Source organism: Pezoporus occidentalis, unplaced genomic scaffold (assembly GCF_034315485.1).
Source record: "Pezoporus occidentalis ecotype Australia unplaced genomic scaffold, CSIRO_AGI_Poc_V1 ctg1, whole genome shotgun sequence".
Classification (NCBI taxonomy): domain Eukaryota; kingdom Metazoa; phylum Chordata; class Aves; order Psittaciformes; family Psittacidae; genus Pezoporus; species Pezoporus occidentalis.
In genome coordinates this window covers 17,366,123-17,383,331 of record NW_026912778.1, presented here as the reverse complement: position 1 = coordinate 17,383,331, position 17,209 = coordinate 17,366,123, and the positions used below count along the sequence as shown (strand labels likewise).

At 41.7% G+C, this 17,209-nt stretch overlaps 1 protein-coding gene and 1 long non-coding RNA gene across 3 annotated transcripts; one reads left to right on the top strand and one right to left on the bottom strand.

Moving 5' to 3' along the window:
• Positions 1-8,551: 8,551 nt before the first annotated feature.
• Positions 8,552-13,647, bottom strand: OCIAD2 (OCIA domain containing 2). Its single transcript, XM_062610535.1, is given in 5 exon segments — positions 8,552-8,770; positions 9,985-10,105; positions 10,939-11,031; positions 13,098-13,235; positions 13,621-13,647. Coding segments are annotated over 5 exon segments (483 nt in total). The 3' UTR covers positions 8,552-8,666.
• A 434-nt stretch (positions 13,648-14,081) lies between these two features.
• Positions 14,082-15,948, top strand: LOC134174091 (uncharacterized). Of its 2 annotated transcripts, none has more exons than XR_009968586.1 (2): positions 14,082-14,806; positions 15,672-15,948. It is a non-coding gene; the product is annotated as an uncharacterized LOC134174091 (long non-coding RNA). The 2 variants fall into 2 exon arrangements; XR_009968668.1 differs by lacking the exon at positions 14,082-14,806 and adding an exon at positions 14,972-15,309.
• Positions 15,949-17,209: the final 1,261 nt, after the last annotated feature.

The window sequence follows — 17,209 nt, the reverse complement described above, 5'->3', positions numbered from 1 at the left end:
GGCTTGGAGCAACCTGGTCTAGTGGAAGGTGTCCCTGCCCATGACAGGGTGATTGGACCTGCGTGATCCTCGAGGTCCCTTCCAAGCCAAACCATTCTACAAAGGGCTGTGTTAATTTTAACTCTCTTGCTCTCAACATGCTAGAGAACGTGCCGCTGCCAGCCAGCTTTGAAGGCTGCATTGTAGACACAAGTCAGTGGGACCAGCAAGCGAGTGAGGAGGAGACCCTTCAGCCTGCCAGGTCCTTGCTGCTCAGGGAGAAGTGGAGGAGAAGAAGCACATAGAAGGCCAGGCCAGCCTGCAGCTGCCCAAGCTGCCATCTGCTCAGCAGCGTGGGGTGAGCCCCCTGCCTGGACAAGGGCAGGCTGTGTCTGACAGCAGCCAGGGCAGCTCCCAATATTGTTACACCCTACTGGATCTGTAGAGCTCGTTGTGGGAATGAGTGATTAAATAGCAAGCACTTGCCTGCTGGGTAAGGTTTCAGATTAGTATTTTGAAGTATTACACACGTGACAGCATAGCAGGAAGTAAACTTGGGCATGTCCAGTTCAGTGCAAATCTCAGCCCAGAGCTGGCGTGAGTGAAGGGTAGATTTAAACTACACCTCTGGAGGAAGTATTAAAGCTGTTTCTTGCACTGAAATACCTGAGCTTGCTGATGTGCCTAACCACCACAGCACTGCTGCTGAATGTTCCGAACATACATACGTGAGAAGCAACACTGAAAAGTTCAGGTAAGTGGGGTTTTCATGCAAGATTCTAGCACCTGCTTGGGAGGTGCCACTGCTCTCAAATAATCTGTGTGTCAAAGACAATGGGAAAAACAGCCATTCCCACCTTAGTATTTTTTTATCCTTCAGCAGCAGAGACAAATACTATATTGTAATTAAAATAATTCAAAGGTGTGTTTTCTCAGGAATCTTGAATCTTGTGCTCCCTGCACAGACTGAAGGTGTTTCAGTCTCTGCTTCCAGATATTGGCAACCTGGCGTTTGGTTCATTTGGCAAGGTGCTTAATTTGTTTTCTCATTAGCTGTAAGAACATAGGAATCACCATAATGGTCACCCCATCTCCCACGCTGGCTGGGGATCCCTCTTGAAGTTATTCTTTCACCGCTATGCCCACCTGTCCTTCTCTGACTACAGCAGAGAAGCTTCTTCCTGACACGAAGGTTGCACCTGGATTATGCAAATCCCGATGTTTCACAGCCACCGAGCCTCTGTAGACCATGCCTTTTGGAGCTGTTCTTTTCCCGTGTTCTGTGGCAAGAACATTCGTGATGGAGTTGTGCTGTATAAAGAAGCACTTCTGTTGGCTTTAAATCTGATTTCACTGAATCCCAACTAGTTGTCATTTTACAAAAGCAGCAATTACTCATTCCCTATTGATCTTTCACAGTGTTACAGATACCATATTCCTCATCTTGTGTTGTTTTCAACCTGGAAAGTGAGTTACTGAAGCTCTTGTGAAGAAATAATTTTGTACCTCTGATCATTCTTTTTTCATTTAATTTTTTCTCTCTCTCAGCTCTGTTGTACACTTTCTGAGGTGCACTGGAAACACCACAATATTCAAGATGAGGACAGGCCACAGAATTGCTCTGTTGTATAAGGCTATATATTCCCCATTTTTTTCCTAGGAATTGTTAATATTCTACTTGCCTTTTGGCTGTTATAGACCACTGATACTATGTCTTGCAACTATGCAAAGCTATGCAAAATGACTCCCAGATCTCTGCACTGAGAATGTCAGAGTAATTTAAAACCAGCTTTGTGATGCAGTTAGTACTTTTTCCTATGCCAATGAGTTTAGAGGCTCTCACTACTGAGATTTTTTTGTAGCTGTCGTTTTGTCATCAAGAAACTTAGTCACATTTTCCTTTGTCAGATTGTCCATTAATATGGTGAGCAGATGCCCTCTCAAGCCTTCTAGATTGTAAACCAGCCTAGAGAAGAGTCTCACTTATTTCTTGAGAACCTCATTGTCTTGAGAGACTTATCAGAAAGAAAAAAGAAGAGGAAAAACCCCAAACTCATACCAAGGCATGTGCACAGTATGGATGGAGTAGATCCCTTTGCTCCCATGTCCACTCCCTCAATAAAACATTAACAGATTTGTGAGGCATAACATCCTGCTGTGAAAGCTGTAATGATTCTTCATAATATGTCACAAGTATACTTGTGGCACTATAGGACTTTACAAATCCACCTATTTTAGGGGTGATTCCTCAAATGAAGTGCACGCTTGGGAAAACAGTACACGTTATATAACCTAAGTCTGTAAGCACAAGTGGCTCAGTATTTCCAAGATGTACAACTACCGCAATACTGATGTCAGAAGCTGGATCCTTTTGGCTCTCTCAAATGGAGCTCCTGTGCATGATGCCAAAAACGAGCTGGGTAAGTGGGACAAAATGCCAGAGCTCTTTCACTGTTAAAAATAGTTATGAGGAAGAAGCTGCTGCTCCCAAACTAGCGTTGCTGTCAGAGGCACTCGAGTGGTGCTGGAGCCAACTGCCCCTTCATGCTTCCCACTTGGCCTGGTCCAGCATGCTGCTGTTGCAACTTCTGCCTCCCCTCCCATTAACTGTCATTTTACAGCACGCCCTACTCTCTCATTCTCCTCTCAAAATGTAATAAAAGAAGCCATATCTTATTTTTATAGGGATTTATAAAAACTCTGATAGTGAGCTTTCATCTCCCCTTCATTCCCAGTTTTAAGAGAATTATAGACCAGCTGACCTGCCTAAAGTCCAACTACTAAGTTGGGATTTAAACAGGAATATGCTTTGTTTTCAGCCTACAGTTGCTTTCTCTTCTAACTTTTTGTTTGTTTTTTAATTCGGATGGAATACAGTATTTGTAAAATTATTTCAAATAGCTAATATAAAAATCCCCAAAGAGAAGCAATCTACTGCAGTTTGAGGTTAACGTCATTATAGCTTTCCTCTTTTACTCTGACCCTTTTTCTATTCATAATTTCATAAAGTGGATTGAGGCTTACATGAAGCTTTGCACTTTGCATGCATTACAGCTGAAGGATGTATCATGTTTCTTGATTTTAGCAAGTACGTGGACTTTAACTAAGCTGAGATATGTCTGAGCACACAGTTAAACTCCCTTTTCCCTGGGTGAAGAAAGTAAGCTACTTTCCAGATACAAACGATTAATAGGAAGCTATATATGTTAATTGGATTTTTTTAGCCTTTTTGCAACATCTTCCTGCCAAAGGGGAATGTATATCTTCTTATCAGTAGAAGAAAATACGAAAAGACATTTTAGCACTATATAAACAATGCTTGATCCTTTGTAAAGTCAACTATTTCTGCTCCTGGAGATCCCTTCCCCTTTTATTCCAGACTGAAATAGAGATTACAAAAGCAACTGATTACCTCAAATCTTTCCCAATTTTTTTTTTCAAATAGCAACCCCCAAATTCAATGTATTCAACTTCTGCCTCAATTAAAACCAGATTCTTCAGGTGACTTGTATGGAATGCATGTTAGAAACAGTCAGTATAGGTTAGCTCATTAAATTGTGCATAATTACCACAAAATGGCTGTAGGAACTTACAGTTCTTAGAGCTCTTTGTTAATCCTCAGGAGTTTATCTTCCCAAGCAGAAAAAGCATGAGGGTCTGGCCATGAGAGCACATAAGGTTTTGTCCAGCTCTTCCTGGCTCCCTTTTGCAAGAAGTAATAATGTAAAATAATCAGTATGCACTTAAACATCCCTTTCTGCACCATGCAGCACAACTCCCAACACCCCAACGCCTGCTTTCTCATAGAACTTCTCTGGTGAGCTACAAGGCATTATCTCATGTTTCTTTGTCAAATCCTAAGAAGCTTAAAAGTTCAACTAGGTCCTGTAAACCATCCAGTGATAAAACATCCAGCTTTGTCTGATTCCAGCCCTAGAACACGCTTCCAGCCACTGGGAAAATTCCAACACCCTGTGAGTCCCAGAACAAGCAAAGTCAGTTGCCCCCAGTTTTATCAAGTGCCGCGACACAGAATGTGCTGAGTCTTCCTTCTCCTGTTGTAGCTGGTGCTTTTGGGAGAGTCAGTTAAGTTCTACATTATTTTAAACGTTTTAAGCTGTATTTCAGAAATACTGCAATACCAGTACTACCTCATAAAGGCTTGTAGCCCAGCTGCACACCTGACTGGATTGTTCGTCAAGCGAAGCAGTAGAAATTGTATTTTGACAAAATTAATTAATAACCTTGCCAAAACACACGCCCTGTTATTTCTCAAACCAAGGAGTATTACGTGGAGCCCAATACCTGACAGGCTTAAAAAATTATTTGGGCATAAATCCTCTGAAGTACAGAAGAATGCTTTTAAAGACCTTCTAAAGAACACTTTGCCCATAAGCTGTGCTCCCTTTTCCCTTTGATATGCACAAATTTAGTGCTAATACAGCTTAGAGTCACAAACAGCCTTTTTTCCAGAACAGTATCACAGTAACTCCTGAACTCAGATCCACACAATTAGCTCATCAGAGTATTGCCTCTTGCAAAGTGGAAATGAATTTAGAGAAAAAGCAGACAATATTTTTTTATATAAGAGTACATTTATTACAGCAAAGTAATGGGGAGCCTGAATATTATATTTAAAGCAAAGTTGAGTAACTAAGTTGCAATCCCAGGAGGTAACACTGACCACAAGAACAACCTCTGTCACACGCACTGCTGTCCTCGGCATCCCATGGATGTAATGGCTTGCCTCAGACAGCCCAGGCACAACCAACCTTGGTGCAGTTTGTTGCTGTTTTCTTGCCAGCAGACGTGAGGTGAAGGGACAGTAGCTAAGACATGTCACCACACAAGTTTTGCTGCTATCACAGTACACGAGTGACAGCTGCATTTTTTCACAAAAGAGGTTGACTTCTCTGTGGTTGTGCAATCCCCTCTCCCCATAGCCCTGCTCAAGCGGCCCCAAGCCTTACCTGCTGGTACACCAAGCATCAGCTCTGATACAGCACAGCTGTGTACCCTTGGTGCAGGCTGCTGAGAAAGAGCTGTGGAAAAAGTCTGTAGAGTTAAAAGGTGTAAAAGCCCCCGGTGAGGCAGGTGTTCTTAGTACGTCAAGAATGCAATAGCTCAAGCTTAGTAGCTCAATTCATCCCTTTGGAAAGGTGTATAACCTTAAAGCAAAAGAAGAAAGGAGGCTAGTTAGTGTAACCCTTCTCCTTCTGCCTGGTGGCTGCCTGGCTAGGAAAGACTCTCCAAGTGCCTCAATAGGGTGGTATTTAGCTTGCTAAATCTAAAATGCCTTTTGTGTGTAGTAACCAACTGTTAGTCACTTTATACTTCTCTTTGCAGAATCTCTTTGTGCCTATGTAAAGATGCCCAAAGAATCTAGTTCAAAAGAGGGGTACTACCCATAGGCATAGTATAAAACCAAATAAACAAACAAAAAAGAGAGACAAACACAGAAGACAGCCTTCATTGACTGACAGCGAAGCCCAAAGTTTTCAGTGCCCATACATTTGATTTCCATGTGAACACCATTGCTGTGTTTAGGGGAAGTGTCTACTTTAGATTCCTAAGATATTTCATGGCAGTTTGTGTGTCATATTGTTAGTAGAGAGAATGTGCCATCTGTTTCTTTCACCAACATCTACTAGCCTTGGATCGTGTGCAGACCTTTTTTTCTTGTTCATTATGTAGGTGGCACACACTTCCGATACCCCTGACAAAGTGGACGTGTGTGTAAAACTGGGCTATTAAAAGTTGGTTCAGCGCAGCAACTGCAGCATGACAATAACCGAATGAACTTCTAGCTTAGTACTTTTAAAATACCCCAGAAACAATGAGTCAGCTCAGAGTCTGAATAGCTGCTTAACAGCATGTAAACATCCTCGCACTCTTTCCTTTTGACATAAAAGGCAAACATTCCAGTGTATGCCATTTTGCTTGCCAGTATCTAAGTGCAATAGACAAATTTAATTTTTCATCAATAAGAGCTAAATTGCACTGAAGGGAGGAAAATAAACCACAACTTGCTTAGAAGAGGAAAAACCCAAAAGTGCATGACAAGAAACCGTTATTTACTATGAACAGAACTATGTAACACTGTGCAACTACTTCAAATAAACCAATTTACACCAAACCAAAGACATTTCTTCTCTACTGAATAAAAGCTGTGAAAGCAGCAGCTGATACATAGGATTTTTCTCATCTTCGGCATATCTGTAAATGAAATTAAAGGACCCCTTATTTAGCTGAGTGGCACCTTGCTTTTGTTGTAAAATGTGCAGCTTCTTGATGATTTCACTGAGAACTCTGTAAAGTCCCCGAGGATAAAATACATTACCTTTGGGCTCAGCAACACGAATGTAGTTTTACCTGGGTGGCTCTCTCAGGCAATGCCAGAGCTTGTGCTGCTGTATGCTTAGCATGGACAGTGGCGAGAAGCAGTCAGAAGGGTCTCTGTACATTTCTAGAGCGCAGCATGCTAAATTCAGAATTTGTATTAAAACATAAAAGGTTATTTTCACCACTTAACAATGCAGAAAACAACACAACGCTTACAGTATTTCTTTTCCCAAGTTTCTAAAACCTGTCCCTCAAAACTGATTTCTGGCAAATTCCAAATATCAGAGTGGCCGAAATACAATGGCTTTTTCCTTCCAGCAATTAAAATTCAAAATAAATCCTCCTCTTATGTTCATTTTCAGACTAAGTTTCTGACTAAGCTTTCTTGCCCTTTTAGAAAACAAATCACATGGCTGGTAAAAGTGCACCATCTTTGAACATGTGAGAGCTGGAACAGTGGACACGTTCCATAGCAGAAATTCCAGGATCCTTTGCAGGATGAAAACAAAGAGAGGGGCCTCTGGCATCCTGCATTCTTCCCTTCATACAGCTGCAAGACTCCTTTGTATTTGAGACAATTTGGAATCGATTTAAAAGCTAATTGGAACTTACACACCAGAAAAAATATTGTCAGCCCAGAGAGGAAGGCTGGGAAAGGGAAAAGCTGAAAAGGAGAATATGATTGGATTTAAGGTCCAGCAAGCTTCAGCTCTGACGAACAGCAGAGGGAAATCCTGCCGTCAACATTTGATTCCACTACACTGGTAACTGCCAGTGAGTGACCATCCTCAATTAAACATGATTTGGGGTCCTTGTTCAAAATAGGTGAGGACACTGGCCTAATAAGCAAACATTTATTTAAGAGAAAATCTTCAAAACCACTTAATCAGCACAGTAATGCAAGGGCTTAATTAAGCTTACAACTGCTAACGGATTTAGAGTGTCATTCATTCACAGTTACCGAAGTCTGGCTCGCTCCCTCCTTCATGCTGGCACTTGTAAGTTACCACTCAGAAAGGTTTGATTTTTTTCTCCCCTTTTCCTTATGGGTCTGATACCCAGCAAGAGCAGTGAGCTGATCTGGAGGGCCACAGTGCTTCGCGAGCTCTACAGCTAGCACAGGAGAAGCACTGCCCCTTTTGGCAGCAGCCCCATTAGTGGAGCCTAAGCCAAAGTGCTTTTTCTGCTAGTGGGTGAGCACTTGCAGCTCTTGACATAAAATGCTCAAGCAGTGGCAAAGTTGATTAAAACCAGGAATTTATTCTAACAGCTTCTTTCGGGACTATCCTTGCTGCCGTAATGTATTGTTGCATAGTAAAAATCCGTCAAAATCTCTCTTCTGGGTAAGGAAACAGGTTCTGCCAGGACACTCCTCCTTATAAGTTGTCTGCAGCCATGCACTTTAGAGCAAGAAAGGGATCATTACTGATATCCTTATCTAAATTTCTACATAACACAGACCAAACAGACTCAATTCAATGATTTCTGCATCAGACTTCTGTTCCAAGCCACAGTTAGAGCCATAACAAACTCACATGGCAGGATTTCAAACAGGCCCTCTGCTCTCCAATCTTGAAGGCAGCCAAGCTATTTGCTAACAGTTTCACACATTCTCCTGCCTGTGAGAAATGTAGGCCAGCTTACCACATGCAGAAAGTGTGAAAATGCTTTTAAACAGCCCAACTGCTGGCCTCTTTTTCCCAGACAAAGAGGGGAAAGTGCTTTTAAACACTCCCCTGCCTTCCACCCTGTAAACCCTCCTTTTTCACAAAGGGAACTTTCCCCTTTTGGGGGTTAAAATATCCCCTGCCCCACCATGTAGTTGCTCTAGCATCACTCTTACAGTCCCCTTACTAAGGCCCTAGCCAAGCCACAGTGCTGCCTGCAAAAAAAAAAACCCTAACCAACCACCAAATAAGCAAACCCACTCCCAACTATGTCTGCCTTTAGATTAGCAATATTTTAATGTATCTTTAAATATCAACATTACCCATAATTATTAGATTCTTAAGTAAAAGGCTGGAAATTTAAAGGAGTTATACTTGTTTTTATCCAAGTAGTCAATCCAAATTAATTCCAATTAGATGAATAAGCAATACTCTGGTACAGCTAAAGCAGGAATTCCTCAGAAGTGGGAGATTTCAAATTAGCATGAAACGTATGTAAGGCAAAAAATGAAGAAACAAGTTTCATCAGAAACCACAGGTAGATAATATAATATTTCCTTGAATAATGCTCAGATGCATCATTTTCACTATATTGTTCAAAGGTTCCAAACAAAAATGCCATCAACAGGGTAAATAAAATGAGGATTCATTTTAAATTTTGAGATTGCCTATCTGAGACTAAGAAGCTGAAGGATTTGAACCCTCTTTCTCATTAGATCCCAATTTTACTTCACATTCTTTGCAAGTATGATGGCAATGCCTACAGTATTGAAATCCGATAAAATATTAAAGAACTTTGCTGAATTACCTCTAATACAACCACACAGCAAGCTGGTAAATGTTCTTGAAGAAGTAATCTCTTGCCTACATTCCCCATTTTTGTAATTGCTTTGTGGGACATAAACTGCAAAAGATGACATCTAAATGTCTCAGCCAATAAGCCCCCATTCATTATTATTAATTTCCATTTCCAGCAATTGCCAAAATGTAAAAGGATTTTCTGAGCAGGAAAAGACAGTCCTTGCCATTGTACCTACCAATAATGCACAAACAGAGTTAGAAGCAAGGTGGGTAATACAAAAGAGTGATGAATAGCCATTTTGTGTAATGCCAAGTGAGGAAAGTAATAGCTTTGTTACGTGGGGGAAGAATGGAAGAACAGAGATATAATGGAAAGCTTATTCACTCTTCCTAAGTCAGGCATTTCTGTAGGCATAAAAAATCACATTCTTCTGGGGGAAAGATGTGGAAAGACAGAGGAGAATGATTTCCGGGGGCACCCCTTATAGCCCCTGGATTCTTTCCTGCTTCTTGCTTCAGGCTTTGTCATTTTTTTTCTCCTCCTACCTCCCCTTGCTGTAACTGGCCACTGATGCAGGCTGAAGGACTGTCTTACTTGTTCCTACGGCATACACCCATCTCAGTGGTCATTAGGGTGGATGCCCTTCATTCTACCCAAAATGCTAACCTTGATATTATTATTAGTCAAGACCCCCAGAAGGGAAACTCAAGGTGCAATGTGTAGAAGCAGGCTCGTCCACTACATAAATGGAATACAATTCTCTTTTGTGTTAGCCTGCAGATAACAGGCCATCTCTATAAAAAGCTCTCTGTCTCCTCACTTTGGCAGCATTCCTTGTCCCTTTACACCAAAGCTGTATTCATACTGATACATGGTCACCGTAAAAATGTTGCCAGCATTTTTCAAATAAACTAACAGTTAGAACTACAGTACCTGATCCTGGTGCCCCTGCTCAGGTTGTAGAATGCTCTGCCCTACAAACAGCCCCAGTAAAGAGTCTACTCAAATACATGTCATCATGGCAACAGAATGTAGCCACCAGTCTTTAAATTAATGAATTCTCTTTTCAGTTCATGTTCTTTCAAAAGCATGACTGTGGTAATGCATACATAATGATCAAATCACTGCAACAGTGATGGCGATGAGTGAGAGGAATATTGATCTTGAAAAACAGAAGGCTTTAAGGAAACTTGCATTTCAGTAGAAATTGCGGAGCCTCAATTTCATAACTTAGGACCTTCATGAATTTTTTACATTTACCCTTCGAGACTAACCCCTGGGTAACAGGCATGCTGCCAAGAGACAAAGGAAGAGCGGTAAAAATACAAGGAGGAGAGTATCTGGTGTTAGGCAAAATTTGTTACCTTTTTGTTAAACACATTACACTTTTATATGTTGAATATCAGATATGTTTATAAACACATTACTCATCTTTTAAACATTAAATTTGCATATTATCTTAATCATCTACTGTATCTGTTCATTTGGATTACTATCTCTTCAAGCAGTTCATACAGTGCCAGACATCAGGCATGCTGTAGCATCTGCAGCTACTGCATGATATCTATTTATTAAATAACAACTTCCATAATCTGAATATCTCCTTAATACTGCAACACTAGTAAGGACAGCATCTCTGATTAAATGCTGAAACCCTTTTCAGTCTTCTTTCAGAAAATGTGTAATTTAGATACAAACTCACATGATGGGCTTAAAAGGCACTAAAACACCTGGTAACTAATTTTTTAGATGTCCTAATACCTAAAGAATTTAACTTAGCCAAGATGCACAGCCATGCCTACCTTTCATTCAAAGGCAAGGATGTAATATAGTAAAATATGCCTAAGGTTGTTTTAATACAGACTTCAAGAATAGAACCAATGCTGTGATTGTTAATGTAAGTTCATATTAAACAACAGCTTAATTCAACCCTCTTTACTTACAAGGATTGATTATGCAAAAAAATTCAATTAACCCTAGAATAACATATTGCTCAATTTAAAATAAGGTGACAGAGTTAACCTACAAGAATATTTCAACAAAATCCAATGCATTACAATAAATGGCATGCTATTTTGGAGCCAGTTTTGCAGAAGTACATCAAAAAGTCATTCTCAGCGTGGTAAGAACAAGTTTGGATCACTCACCTCTGCACCAGAAACTTTCCTTTCTACATTCTTCATGGCTCCCTGAAATTTCTCCAGCACTGTGGATTTGTGAGATGGGACAATAGAACACTGGCTGAAAGGATAAACTTGGGTTAGCTTATTGAATTTAATCTTACAGGAAGAAAAAAGGTATCAAATGAAGAAGACAAATTATTTAAAAAACAAATAAAATACAATGCAAAACCCAACCAAACAAGCAAACCCCCTTGTTCTGTTGTTAGCAGTGTGATGAAATACTTGATATCCCAATACAGAAACAGAAAGGACTACATAGGTTTTAAGTTAAAACCACTCATCCTGTACATTCCCTAAAATATCTCAGCTGCTGCTTACCCCAGAAGTATATGGCTTTATCTCTGTTAGCCACTTCATTCTCATGAGATAGATACATCATCTTTCTGGGAAAGGAATGACAGGAAGTAAGCAGGGCAGAGCATTAGTTTCTAAAAATTAAGTCCTGCCCCATACAAAAGACAATTTCAGCTCACTAAAAGCAGATTTTGCAAGTATTCAGAAAAGGGTCAACATAAACTCTGCCAGATTCCCCTAACTGGCTTAACTGAGCAGTTTAAATATATTCATGGCATTAACTGAACTCAACCATACTGCTTCATTCTCATAATAATCAGATTGCTGGGAGGCTTCTTTTAGGCTAATGGTAGCCCTTTTTTTTTTCCATTTTGATTGTGAGAAAGAAGTGACAGTGTGCTCTCTTGTGTTCCACTACCCAGGGTACTGAGATATGGATGGATTATTCTAGTTTCTTTAAAGAGATAACTCAGTTACCAGTGTTAGCACTCATAGTATTATTATTGGACATCTGAAATACATGGTGTACTGGCTTTGGCTGGGAGTTTCTTTTCTCCACAGCTGCAGGTGTAGCGCTGTGTTTTGGATTTGTGACCAAACGCGTGTTGATAACACAGGGATGTTTTTGTTATTGCTGACCGGTGCTTACACAAAGTCAAGGCCTTTTCTGTTTCTGCCTCACAAGCAAATGGGCTAGGGACGCACAAGAATTTGGTAGGACACCCAGCTGGGACAGCTGACCACAACTGACCCAAGGGATACCCCATACCATATGATGTTGTGCTCAGCAACAAAAGCTGGGGGAAAAAAAAGAATCATCAAGTTAAAATTAGTTGAAACTTTAACAATCTGTAAAAACACATCTACAAATAATACTTATTCTTGAAAGCAAAACCAGACTTTGTGGAACAAGCAGTGCCTTGGGAAAAAGAGCATGGGATTCTACCTCATTTTATGCCTGACTGATCCACAATTTTGTAAGCATAATTAATTAAATGTATTTCTTGGCCTCAAACACGCATTTCAATTTTTAGCTAATAAATGTATCAGTCCTTCGTCAAGCACTGCTCTCACTAAAGTGAATGGCGGTCCTGCTCAGGTAAACAGTACAGAACTGACTCCACTCCAGACCCTACAGAACCACTCCAAACTGGTTTCAAAGCAAGGTCACAGCAAACACAGTAAAATCCAAACAGGCTGATCGAAAGAGAAGGAAATGAGTGTCAGAGCCCTAAGTGTTCCAACAGGCTTTGCAACCTTTCTGCCCCTAAATACACCCTGCCAGGGGTTTAGTTGTTTTAGCTCAAAGTCAGCTCTAATATAGGACAGTTGTGTAGCTCCGAGGTCACCTTTCCTTGCAGATCAGCCCAATTTTGTGTTCTCTGGCAGTGACTGTTTAGCAACAAGGTCATATCATGTTTAAATTCCTTGATTTCTCCACCAGAGGGGAGAGGAATGCCTATCTTCTGTACAGTTGGAGGTCAGGTTCTTGTGCGGTACTCTTCCCGTCCCCCTTCAGAATACATACACACCTGCACGCATGACTTGATGGGGACAGGTTATACTGGACTAGTACTTAGACATTAGGGCTCTGCCAGTTAATAACTAGTTTACCTAGCATAGCATAAATCAGAGCCCACTATCTTAAGACTCAAAAGCTCCTAGCCCTCTGAGTGTAGTGAACCAGCAAGAGTACCGCATAGCCCTCTCTTCTCTTCATTTCTATGCTTAAGGTAACAGACATCTGTTTCTTCAGAAAAGTGACCAATGCAAAATCCTAGTTATTCACTAGTAATAACATCAAAATAAGAGGGAGGAAACGCAGCATACCCATCCAATTTGCTTTAGTGGAGATGTCTGATTTTCCTATTGGGTTGTTTCAGAAGAAATTGTCTCTTTCCTTGTACCCTGCTGCTGATCTTGATCAGCAGAAATTATGTGTTTTACACTTGGCTCCCTCTCTTTCTCCTAGGCTCTAAGATAAAAAGCCAAAGCATAAGATTGATACTGTAAGTTCAGTGTTCGCCTAGAAATAATAATGGCCAAGTTGAAAGTGTATTTTTTACATCAGATAGCATCCAGTCACCTGATCATGTACAGTTTACAGCACAGTGTATCACTAGCTATACAGTTAGGTATAGCCTAATTCAAACAGGGAAGTCAGTAAGTACAGTAGATGCTGGATCATGACCTGGCATAGCACTCTGAAACATAAAGAAATGAGAATAAATATGAACAAGTCATCCCAAACCTTCCTAGTTTTCACTGTATTGCAGGTCAAAAATTTAACTTTGGTGTGCTGTACTGAAAATGTACAGAATCACTGTACTGCTGCTGTCCTCATAGCTGTCACCTCAAGCTTGGATTCCACAGGACTCATAATGCAAGCCTATCACAAACCACACCTGCATTTCTAACAAACACAATCCAGTTACAAATATCCTTAAAAAAAAAAATAATACAAAAATCTAAGAATAAATAGATTCCAAAAAGTTTAAGAGTCCATGCCTGAGAATTGTACTACCAGGGAAAACCAAGAAGGAATTGCTTTTCTGGAGTAATTCAAACTTCTAAACTGTAATTTTTCCCTAGCACTTTGCTGCATGGGCTGGCATTTTATTTAACAATGTACAGGGCACTGCTGCTTTTCAAAAAGTACCTTCTGAGAATGGTGGCACGAAACAAGGCTCAAACAACTGCAAAGGACACAGTAAAACAGGAAGCATATGCAACAATAATCTGAATAGATTTTGGCATTCATAACATTACTGTATAAATCACTTCCTGCACTTATTCTGGGGTCAGTTACACAGCTGTAATGTTCAAGCAACCTCTGCTTCACACACTCTAGATATTCTGACAACAATCCTTTTTTAAGTAGTGGAACAGAAGCAATATGACCACCTCTCCCCCTGTTAAAATGACTCAGTTAAGCATTGTGTTCAAACCAATCTGTATTTTATTATCAGCCACGCAAGTTTAAGTTTGAAAATCCATGTAATGTTGGGAGAGCCACAGCTTTTCACTGCCTTCCTCACCCTGACTAAATAAGAGCAATTTAATTTTCCATCAGTCACTTGTCACTTAATGCAAAAAGACAAGGGAGAAAATGCGTAAGACTTTAAAGAGGTTTACATCGATCAATGACACAAAGTCGTCTTATTCTGATATGCTCACAAAGCCCACCTGTGCAGACAGCTGCATAAAAATCATCACTGAAAGTACTGACTGTTCTGGCTTCTAACTGCTCCAATGGGTTTTAAGCACTTCATGAGGATTAAAAAAGCTGAGTCACTGGAGAAAATAAATAATAAAAACATAAAATCAGGAGTATACAGTAGGTTACAACAAGCTGCAGCTTTCCATTAACTTCCTGTATTGTCTTCAGCATACATTTCTCTGGAATTACAAGTTATTCAGCTACACTTCCACTTCAACATAGTGAAGAATCCCCAAAATAAGCAGCCTCCCGGTAACTCTCCCACTTGGAATGAAGCTGAAAGCTACAACAGCAAGAACAAAGCAGACACAGAGCTGAGGTATTCAAAATATTATTTAATTAATAATAGTAATAATTAATATTAGTACTTAACACACATGTTGCCTCCTATCTCAGGAATGCAAAAGTGCTCCAGTGTTTTGGGGCACTGTGTCTTGGAAAGACAACTGTCATCTCCCAAAATATTTGCATTTACCTATTGAAGAAATGTAACTTTCTCACATATCTTTATTGTAACACTTACTGCTGTTTTCTCAACCCAACTATGTAATCATTAGTGTAACAACAGCATATTCTCTAAGCTGCATTGGGAAGATCTCCTCAAGGATGTCATTCTTATTAACTGAAATATGTGTACTACACATAACTAAATCAATCTGGTTTGCAAGGATCAAATACTCAAAAAAAAACTTCCTATTCTACAAGAACAGTTCTGGATCATTTACAGGAAAACAAGTTAATGTAAGACTCCTGAGATTCCCAAAACCCTCACAGTTTTGATTCTTCTAACTGGCTCATAAAGCAGTAGTATGCAAGAAGCTAGTAAGTTTTCTGGACATGAGAACTGCCAACTTTGTGTACTTCTGTTTTCAGTAAGAAGCCTCCTATTTGTATAGGAATGGTGACCATTCAATTTCTAAGATTACTTGCTGGAGAAGGTGGGAGCCAAAACTGCATGTTAACTGGTGTATGCAATTGGCTGTGATTTACAGTGGCGACACTGTGCATTTGCCCAGGGCAGGTGGCACTGAAGTAAGATTACTGAGATAACCCATTAGGACTTGAGAGAGGCCCTTCAAGGACTGAGTGTCCATTGTAAGGAAGAGGGGAAGACTCACTATGATGTTTCACACGTTATCTTCTGAACTGGACCTTTATTTTAAATCCAGGCTCTTATTTCTTAGGAGGATCAAAAGAACAGCTGCACTGGGTCTTCGACGGAACGCAGCCTACCAACAACTGGGCGGACACCACGAAGTGAACCGGCTGACTGCCTCGCTCCTGCCCAGCCACAGCACCTGCTCAGACGTCTGCCGACAGTCACTCACTCACCCATGGCATAGCACGCCAGCCAAGAACAGGGTATTACTTTGTACTCGCTGCTTCCTCTAAGGCTAAGGATGTAGCTGCGAACAACGCCGGGAGGGCTGCGTTTCGTGGCAATAAAGAGTGGTTGCAATCGGCCACGGGCAGGTGTCCGCTCTGGCCCGCAGTGAACTTCCCTTCTTAACCGGGCACCGGGCCTGTTACACCCAGCCCCAGCTTCCGTGCCTCGCGCTGGGTGAAGGCCGCTGGGGAAGAGGGAGGGGCAGGGGCGAAGTGTCGGAGCTGGCGGCAGATTCCCCTTCCGAGCCGCCTCCTGCCCCGACCTTTCCCTGCCGTGACGCGGGAGAAATCCGGCTGCGCGGAGCTCAGGCCCTTCTGGACGGGACGGAAAGGAGGAGACCAGCGCTCCCCCGGCCGCGTCCCCTGGCAGCGCTCACCCGCCGCGGGGCGCCGGGCCAGCGGGGGAAGAGGAAGCGGCGGGCGGGCCCATCCGCGGCAGAGCCCGTGTGGCCGCACAGCATCCACAGCCGGGTGGGCACCGGCTCTGCCCCACGCCCCTCTCAGCCGCCTTCGGAGAACGTGCCGAGCCGCTCCTGCGGGCTCCACCGCCATCTCCTGGCCGCCGGCGGCACGGGCAGACCGCGGCACGAGTCCCGGTGAGAGGCGGGGCCGCCGGGCCAGGCAGGTGGTGCTGAGGCGCCTCGAAGGCGGAACGCAGCCGAGCGCCTCTCGGCCCCGGGGTCCTCCGTCCCGCCAAGACCGCGGCTACAACCCAGCAGGCCCCGTCTCCCCGTGGGTTCCCTCGGGAAAGTGAACACGCCGATGAGGTGCCTCCCGACTCCTCCGATTTCCCCAAAGGAACCCAGAGCACGGGTGTAGTTTGTTGGGGAAGTCACAGTCAGGTAACCGGGCACGACCTACGGTGCTGGGGGTGTCCGATTAACTGAACATAGTACGTGGAAACGTAATGAAATCCTTTTCTCTAAAAGAAGCGACAAATGCCATTTTGACCATTTTGGAATGAAAAACTTTGCTTATCTACTTTAATACTATGCCTACATAAGCAAATCAATATATTTGAATGACAATATTAATAAGAAGTAAATACTTCAATCAAAAGTAATCTTGCAAGGAAAAGTTATCCTGCGAATGTCAGTTCAGGGGGTGTGGGGTTCTTCTAGGAATATTGAAAAAAAAAATAGTTCCATTTTCTCTGAAATGAGAAGTGCATTGCTTTTAACAATAACCGTCCTAAAACAAAGCTTGTAAACATGAGTTTCGTTTTGCATTTTATCTTTAATAAAAACTGTCTTGCGCTTTTTTATTTGGTTTTTGTTACAGTGAGATGTAGTTTTTAGTAGAGTATCCTAAATGGTGATACGACACTTCAAGTATT